This window comes from Sphaeramia orbicularis, chromosome 15 (assembly GCF_902148855.1).
Source record: "Sphaeramia orbicularis chromosome 15, fSphaOr1.1, whole genome shotgun sequence".
In the NCBI taxonomy this organism is placed as follows: domain Eukaryota; kingdom Metazoa; phylum Chordata; class Actinopteri; order Kurtiformes; family Apogonidae; genus Sphaeramia; species Sphaeramia orbicularis.
The window spans coordinates 46,547,327-46,557,039 of record NC_043971.1 but is presented as its reverse complement, the minus strand read 5'-3'; the positions used below and the strand labels follow the sequence as shown (position 1 = coordinate 46,557,039).

The window sequence follows — 9,713 nt, the reverse complement described above, 5'->3', positions numbered from 1 at the left end:
AAAACTTATTTGGTTATCCTTTTATTATTATTATTATTATTATTATTATTATTATTATTATTATTATTATTATTATTATTATTAATATTTATTTATTTTTTCCTGCTAATGTACTGTACCACACTCCAGTCCGGTATGTGGCGGTAATGCACATGTTAAGTCGAGTGCTGGCCGCCAATCAAAACCAAAGAACAAGAAGAAGACGAAGACGCATGAGCAGTCACTGTAGGAATCTGATTGGTCCATTTCAAACCGAGACCGCGGATGTGTTGTGTGTAGCTAGTCGTTGTTTAACATAACACTCAAGAGATTATTTTTCTATTTCAGCAACTAATGCCTAAAATACCACAAGTACGAAGTAAGTATTTACGCGTTTTAATGTCATGTAATCAGTGTCTTTTGTTTATGGTCAAGCGGACATTGTTTGACAGATAGGGTAGTTAGCTTAGACGAACTTATCCTCACCGAGAAACGCCTCGTTGGTTTTGGTGGGTAACAAACTAAGCTAAGTAACTGTGGCAATTTACTCCTCAGTGATATTTATTTGAAACCAATCTCCAGAAAAGATAATACGTCTTTTGGTAGATAACATTTATCTGAACAACTCAAGTAACTTACTTTGAGAGCACAGCTATAAGGTAGTTTGTCCGGTTCATTCTCTGCTGTTGCATATTGTTAACGTGTAGGTTAGCTGCTTTGGCTTAACTGTTGTGTTTGACATTGGTGGTATGGGTGTAGCCATTTGATTGATAGAACATAATATCCGAGAGGCCAGCTTAGACTTTTGTTACAGTCGCCACAAAAACGTCAACACATATTTGAACTTTCTCACGGTGGGTTTCACTCACCTTTTATCCTTGACTGTTTCTCGACCATTAAACCCTTTGTCACAAATTGTTTTAATTGTTTGTTTGTTGTTGTTTACAGGATGATGGACTCATGCATACGAGATAAGGATGACAAACGAGAAAAGGTAGACACTGACGTTTCCAAGAGAGAGATCTCCTCAGAATTCAGCACCCAATCGGACTCAAAGGAGGTTTGCTAACGACTATATAAATAGCAACATTACTCCATGTTTAGTGATGGTGTTTTTAAGTTATTGCTTAAGTATTCTATTTTTCATGTGTTTTGTGTTTTTCAGAATTCTAGCCTTGAAGAGAGGGAACATCTCAAGGTCTATCTCCGCATTCGACCTTTTACCTCCACAGAGAATAATAATGGAGAGTCACAGGTACAGAAGACTCTCGCTTCCTCGAATGGAGTTTATCAGTCACTACTCACGTTCCTGTTTTTACTGTTTTAAAATTGTTTCAGAAAGCAGTTTTACTGAAGAGAGGAAGCCCTGTGATAGTCTGCTTCATTTCTTCATCCATACAGATGATAATACAGTGCATATCAAGGCATTCATTAGAGAGAGTGATTTTTGTTTTTAAATAGCTTGCTACCCAACTTACTACAGTTAGTGCCATTTTAGTGTCCTGAAGTAATTAATTTGATATGCCTTCACAATATTGCAATATGAGTTGAGATTACCTACTTCATCAAGACAAATGCTTCGATAAATAGTTTTGAAATGTGTACTTTTTTCAACTCAAACACACAAAATTGAACTTGAATGAAAATACAAAAGTCTAAAAAAGTACAATAAAGTAGCAACCTTTAATCTTTTTCACAGTAAATTTCTCTGCTCACGGTCACTAAATTTCCCACATATGTGATTATTTTTTCCTCTTTCAGCAGTTGGTTCATCCCAACTGCCTTAATTATGAACCTTTAGATTGTAGCCTTTTGCAGTTTTATAATTACAGTTGCTCATACTGTGATTAGATTCATAAATGCAGCCCTAGTTCAAACTTTGTCAGGTGTGAAACCTCCCCATACCACATTGTAGACTATTTTGGTCTGACCAAAAGAGCTAGTCTAACTTTGCATCAAACTAAAGCATGGGTTGGTTGATGTGTGGTGTGGAAACACATAGATTAACACATAAATATGGATAGTTCATACTTCTGGGTCAGTCATAGGAAGTTCTGCATGGCTGTCATTGCATAAACAAAGGTAAGACACGAAGTTGTCTATAAAAGGAGATGCAGCATATGTAGAGGATGACAGCAGGATGATGATATTATTCCGCTAATTGCAGTGTGAAAACAAACTTAAGGGCCAGCTATATAGAAATAACATAGATGTTGGTTTGGACCCTGTCTTGAATTTTCAGGTGTCAAAGTGCACTAGGACTGTTGTCGGGAAAGTTGATCTGAACTGAAACTATTACTGAACAACACTGCAGATTTCTGTTTGAGATGATAAAAGAATACTGCATAGAATACTACTGATATGTGTGTGACATCTCTGCCACCATGTACGCTGATGGAAAAGACACTTGTCATGTTACACTTGATAATGGCAATGTGAAAAAATTGGTAAGTGTTGCATCTTAAATGAATGCATTTCATAGATGTTCTCAATTAATTGCACTGGTTATTTGGCATTTTGAGAAAATCTGTCCTTGGTTATGCATGTCCATGGTATATCCTTGTCACTTATGTCCATGGATATTGGCTTTTATCTTTTTTCACAAAGCACACACTTAGCTCAAAGTGAATATTAACAGAGGTGACTGAAATGAAACTAATCAGCTCTTCTGTAAGTAAAAACTCTCCAAGAGTTCTTAGGTTTAAAGCCAAAGTTTGTGAAAACGGATTTTTGAAACGGGCTCCTTTAAAGTGTTTAAATAGATCTAAACAAAAACAATTATTTTAATAAATGATTTTTTTCACACTAGGACTGTATTACCATCGAACCGCCTGACACTGTTATTTTAAAGCCTCCAAAATCCTCACTGTCATCCAGACTCAGCACAGACAAAACACTTGCACAGACTGGGCAGCGCTTCCAGTTCTCCCAGGTGAGTGTTTCCTGCACAAAAGAAAATAAATAAATGAACCTGAAGATCAAAGTTGGAAGAATTTGCATTACTTTATTACTGAGGTGCGCTTAAAAGTGAGCTAGGCAGAGGATGAGTTTATTATTAGTAATTATGTACAAAGCTTCCTGTCATAATACAGGACAGATAGTACATTTGTAGTTCTTTTGATGCTAAAGCAGGCTACAAGGGGCTGAAATGCACAAATAAAAAAAGATGATCATTATCTTTCTTTTTTCCCTTCTCTCTGACAGGTGTATGGTGCAGAGACAACACAGAGACAGTTGTTTGAGGGCACAGTGAGGGATTTGGTGAAAGATGTTCTTGAAGGTGGAAACTCTCTAGCTTTTACTTACGGAGTCAGCAATGCTGGAAAAACCTTCACATTCTTAGGTTTGTCCCTATCTGTGCCTTTCTGTGTGGAGTTTGAATGTTCTCCCAGTGTCTGTGTATTCTCTCTAGGTACTCTGACTTCCTCCCATCATCCAAAGGTAACCACCCTAACAGGTTAATTGGCCACTCCTATTTAGGGTGAATGGTTGTTTGACTCAATCTGTGTTTGTCTGTATATGTTTGCCCTGTGATGAACTGGCGCCAGATGGTAGTTGGTATTGGCTCCAGCACGGCTGTGACCATGCAGAGGATTGAGTGGTTTGGAAAATAAAAAAATGAATGACTATTAATTTCAAAATACTTGCTACAGTTTAGGAATCTACAATAGAGACTATTATAAATTGGCATAATTCTGATACATATTGAAGGAATTCCATGTCCCCTTATTCGACTGTGTCCCTTGGTTTATCTTGTGGGAGGTACTGTGGGAGTATTTGTCCATGGCCCGCTGTTTCTGGCTATTAGGTCCTTGTATGACTGGAGCCAGAGCTTGGTCTGCGTTGGGTCAGTCTCTTCAAAAGTATCGCATTAATGTTGTTTCCGCTGATGTTATTTTCATCTAAAATAGGTGAGTGTTTTGTATTCTGGTGAATTCACAACACTCCCATTCCAACTCCTATTTTCCTGTCCTTTACCTTCCCTTTTTTGCCACTATGAATTTCATTTGGTCCTAAATAGAAGTGATCACGTAAGTTTCAAGATGCAAAATGAGCCTGTAACCTTCAGAAACCTAGTAACAAGGAAACATTTAACCATTAAGGATCTAGATTAATGAAATATCTCTAAAATCCTCAATGCATTTCGTGTAAATGCAGTGTTTTAAGATAAACAAAATACAGCAACAAGCATGTCTTAACTGCGATGAACTTCCAGTTCAGGTCATTAATTGGTTGAGGACACATATTATATGATTTGCATATTTGTAGTGAATTTTACTAGCTTCAGAAAATTGCTGCATTGTATCATTGACTGACATTGCTCTTGTCTGTTCTGCTGTCGCTCCAGGACCAGATACAGATGCAGGCCTCCTACCCAGGTCTCTTGACGTTATTTTCAGCAGCGTAGAGAGTCGAGTTTTCACTGGTACGAGCATCAAACCTCACCGGTGTCGAGAGTTCACCAGACTGAACAGAGAGCAACAGGTTGAGGAGGCTGCTTTCAAGAAAAACCTGTTCAGACAACTAAAAGAGGTAAGATCTCCAGCTGAAGTCCACTTGTCATTTGATGTCACTTTAGTTCACGGGTCAAAAGCTATCATCAGACCTCAGCTTTTACAAAAAAATGCTGATTAGGACCGTCATCTTGTTGAACATGACAGTAACAGTAAATCACAAAAACCACAATTAATTTCGGTTAATGGATTACTGTCAGAAATCTGTATAATTTATACACCAGGTAACTATTTTAGCTTTGCTCTGACTTAAACTGCATACCCATGCGAAATACATGACTGCCGGTGTTTCATTATCTACTCAGAAATTTGAGGGCCTGGACAAAACCCGTACTGCCAAAGCGATGGGGGTTATCTTAGAAGGTAAAAGACTTACCACTTGAAGTCGTTGATGGAGAAACACAATTGGAGAATGAAGAAAAAATTCACCAATAGGCAAGGTTGAAGTTTAAAAAAGGTTAGCCCAGAATCTGGTTCATTGAAGACAGCAATAATTCACAAAAATCAAAAATTGTGAGTTGTCAGAGAAGGCAGTTTGCCATTAGTTTCTCTACAATTACACCTTTGTCTCTGAAGAAAAAGAAGAGAAAAAAGAGTTTCCTTTATTACTTTTTATAGTCTTTAGTGACTCTTGGAGACTCCCATTTCTCAGTGACATAATTCAACACACAGATTATTGGTTAATGATAGTTACGGGGCAGAACATGTCAGTCACTCCATAAGCTGATTCTAAGAAAAGCACGTTTGAAAGTTCACCTGAGTTTAACAAGCGCGTTGTATGCCTGTCAATCAAATCTTGGTCTGACATCTAGGCCCAGACTTTAACTGTTCGACTGCATAGCTTAACCACAAAGAGTTTCAGTAAGCGCGTCTGGTTCTAACACCTGCGCCATCTCTTGACCACAAAATGTCCCCAAATTCATAATCTGGTTTTTCTGCTCTTCGCTCTTTACCACAATTACTTTCCAAAGCTGTAAAATAAGATCTTTTTCATTGCACCTGACCTCTTTTCTAAGTTCAACACATACAGGTGTTAGTTTCAGTTTAACCACACTCAGCTAAAATAAGATCTTCTTCATTGCACCTGACCTTTTTTCTAAGTTCAGTACATACAGGTGTAACCACACTCGACACACAAACCAAACCTGACTGTTCAGTACACATAAAATAAAAACACAAAATACAGTTGCAAAATATAAATCAGAATATAACAACTTAGACTTGCAAAAAATAAGACTTCACACAAAACAACTTGTAATGCAAAGATTAAGTAAACAACTTATAACATTACATTTCTTCTTTTTTTTCATATCTTTTCACTTTGTTTTTTATTGAGGTCAGCAGCGTTTGAATAGCATTCGAAGAGTTGTACCGAAATTCAGAGTAGTTGCATGGCCCAGAGCAAAGTTAAAAAAATGACACATTCATTTTCCATTTAAAGTAAGATGCGCCTCATAATCTCACTGTAATTATGAGATGGAAAATAAAAGATTTCTCTCACTGTTTATAGAGCCAACACAATTTTTTTTTTTTTTTTTTTTCTGTAACTTTGTAAAATTTTGTTAAGGGTTCGATTAAGAATGTAACGATACACTCAACTCACAATTCGCAATTCGACAGTCAAGTTATGACTGAAAAAGATTCCTTTAATTATTTCTCAGACAAAAAACACATTTCTGAGGTAGGATGTAATGGTGCAAAACACAAATGATGCAATGAATGCATATTTCAAAATCACACACTTGTATATGTGTGTGTATATGTATGTATATATATATATATATATATATATATATATATATATATATATATATACTCACACACTCACTCTCTCTCTCTACCGGTCAAAAGTTTTAGAAAACCCCAATTTTTCCAGTTTCGTATTGAAATTCAAGCAGTTCAAGTCCAATGAACAGCTTGAAATGGTACAAAGGTAAGCGGTGAACTGCCAGAGGTAAAAAAGAAAAAAAAAAGGTAAGGTTAAACAAAACTGAAAAATAATGTACACACAAATTATACAAAAAGGCGATCAAGAAATGGGTTAACAACTTAAAGCAGTTCTGCAGCAATGGAGGCCTCGAAGCCTCAAAAGTTGGTGCAACCAATTCCTACAGGTGTCCTAAAGTTTCTTAATTACTTCCAACCCCCTCTGTCTGCATAAAAGTAGTGTTGGAACACATTTTGGTACCATACCATTGTGAGCATTATTTGAACAGTATTGTACTGCAGAAAGTAGTGTGTTACTATAAAAATGGTGAGGAAAAGGCAATTAACGATAGAAGAGAGACAGACCATCATAACACTTAAAAATGTAGGTCTTTCCTACAGAGAAATTGCCAAGAAAGTCAAGGTGTCAGTAAGTCCAGTTTCCTTCACCATCAAAAGGCACTCAGAAACTGGGGGAAATGCTGACAGGAAGAGGCCCAAAGCCACAACAGAATCAGAAGACAAGTTTCTGATAGTCAACAGCTTGCGTGATAGGCGACTCACAGGACAACAGCTTTAAGCATAGCTCAATAGTGGTTGTAATAAGCAAGTCTCAGTTTCAACTATGAAGAGAAGACTTCGAGTTGCAGGTTTGATGGGTTGAGTTGCAGCAAGAAAGACATTGCTGAGACTTGAGAATAAGAAAAGGAGGCTCGCCTGGGCCATGAAACACTGTCAGTGGACTATTGAAGACTCGTGCTATGGACTGATCAAACCTGCAACTCAAAGTCTTCTCTCTCTCCCTGTGTGTGTGTGTGTGTGTGTGTATGTATATAAATCTACAGTCTACTCTCGTTAAACCGCCCGCCGTTATACCGCCATTTCCGCCTATCGCCATCCGCCAGCCCAGTTCCATGCACAAACAACACTTATACCATTGATTTCCCGACCGTTATACCGCCAGCGTGATTGCCATCGAGTACACATAAATTTTAACAATGCACTGAAACAAACGCGCCAGACGCTAATCGCGACAAGCTACGAGTAGGTCTACGGAACGGCCACCGTTCATTTATCGCAGAACACTCAGTAGGTCAGGATGTCGGGAAGAGGACGTGGGATTAAGCCAAAGCCTCAAGATGATGGGGTGTCATTTCCCGACACGGTATAATAATGCTTAAAATGTTTCCCCACTTTAAATGATCCCTTACAACATAACAGAATCAAGATTTATTTAGAAACGCAATTAGAACGGGTTATCGGAGGCAGCATAGACATCATATAGTAAAGACATGCACATTATGGACGCAACCCGTTGTAACGTCATTTTCGCTATACCGCCAATTTGGCCGTGAACGGAAGTTGGCGGTATAACGAGAATAGACTGTATATATATATCTATATATATCTATCTCTCTCTCTCTCTCTCTATATCTATATATATATATATATATATATATATATATATATATATATATATATATATATATATATATATATATACACAGTACAGGCCAAAAGTTTGGACACACCTTCTCATTCTTCGCATTTTCTTTATTTTCATGACTATTTACATTGTAGATTCTCACTGAAGGCATCAAAACTATGAATGAACACATGTGGAATTATGTACTTAACAAAAAAGTGTGAAATAACTGAAAACATCTCTTATATTCTAGTTTCTTCAAAGTAGCCACCCTTAGCTCTGATGACTGCTTTGCGCACTCTTGCTGATGAGCATCAAGAGGTAGTCACCTGAAATGGTTTTCACTTCATAGGTGTGCCTTGTCAGGGTTACTTAGTGGAATTTCTTGCCTTATTGTTGGGGTTGGGACCATCAGTTGTGTTGTGCAGAAGTCAGGTTGATGCACAGCTGACAGCCCTATTGGACAACTGTTAGAATACATATTATGGCAAGAACCAATCAGCTAAGTAAAGACAAACGAGTGGCCATCATTACTGTAAGAAATGAAGGTCAGTCAGTCTAGAAAATTTCAAAAACTTTGAATGTGTCCCCAAGTGCAGTCGCAAAAACCATCAAGCGCTCCAACGAAACTGGCTCACATGAGGACCGCCCCAGGAAAGGAAGACCAAGAGTCACCTCTGATGCTGAAGATAAGTTCATCTGAGTCACCAGCCTCAGAAATCGCAAATTAACAGCAGCTCAGATTAGAGACCAGATGAATACCACACAGAGCTCTAGCAGCAGACACATCTCTACAACAACTGTTAAGAGGAGACTGCGTGAATCAGGCCTTCATGGTCAAATAGCTGCTAGGAAACCACTGCTCAGGAGAGGCAACAAACAGAAGAGATTTATTTGGGCCAAGAAACCAAAGGAATGGACGTTAGACCAGTGGAAATCTGTGCTTTGGTCTGATGAGTCCAAATTTGAGATCTTTGGATCCAACCGCTGTATCTTTGTGCGACGCAGAAAAGGTGAACGGATGGATGCTACATGCCTGGTTCCCACCGTGAAGCATGGAGGGGGAGGTGTGATGGTGTGGGGGTGCTTTGCTGGTGACGCTGTTGGGGATTTATTCAAGATTGAAGGCAACCTGAATCAGCATGGCTACCACAGCATCCTGAAGTGACATGCCATTCCATCCGGTTTGCGTTTAGTTGGACCATCATTTATGTTTCAACAGGACAATGACCCCAAACACACCTCCAGGCTGTGTGAGGGATATTTGACCAAGAAGGAGAGTGATGGAGTGCTGCGCCAGATGACCTGGCCTCCACAGTCACTGGACCTGAACCCAATCGAGATGGTTTGGGGTGAGCTGGACCGCAGAGTGAAGGCAAAAGGGCCAACAAGTGCTAAGCATCTCTGGGAACTTCTTCAAGACTGTTAGGAAACCATTTCAGGTGACTACCTCTTGATGCTCATCAAGAGAATGGCAGGAGTGTGCAAAGCAGTCATCAGAGCTAAGGGTGGCTACTTTGAAGACACTAGAATATAAGATATGTTTTCAGTGATTTCACACTTTTTTGTTAAGTACATAATTCCACATGTGTTCATTCATAGTTTTGATGCCTTCAGTGAGAATCTACAATGTAAATAGTCATGAAAATAAAGAAAATGCAAAGAATGAGAAGGTGTGTCCAAACTTTTGGCCTGTACTGTATATATGTATATTAGACCCCAACCAATTAATCGGGCCGATTATAGCTTGTCAACGATTGATCAGCATCGGTCAATATGTAACCAATTTATTAACTTTTTTACAGTGGAGATTCTGTCGCTTGCTGCTCCTGTGTTTGTGTGTGCTGCCCGGAGAGTTAGAAAAACAG

General features: G+C 38.6%; 1 protein-coding gene across 1 annotated transcript in view; it reads left to right on the top strand.

Annotated features, from left to right (window-relative positions):
• The first annotated feature begins 252 nt into the window (after positions 1-252).
• kif20ba (kinesin family member 20Ba) overlaps positions 253-9,713 on the top strand; it is a 183,908-nt gene continuing 174,447 nt past the window's right edge. The window contains exons 1-6 of the mRNA XM_030156429.1: positions 253-358; positions 928-1,039; positions 1,145-1,234; positions 2,789-2,911; positions 3,184-3,322; positions 4,328-4,512. Of these exons, the coding sequence (XP_030012289.1) occupies positions 929-1,039; positions 1,145-1,234; positions 2,789-2,911; positions 3,184-3,322; positions 4,328-4,512 (648 nt within the window). The 5' untranslated portion in view covers positions 253-358; position 928. The remainder of the gene's footprint in view (positions 359-927; positions 1,040-1,144; positions 1,235-2,788; positions 2,912-3,183; positions 3,323-4,327; positions 4,513-9,713) is intronic.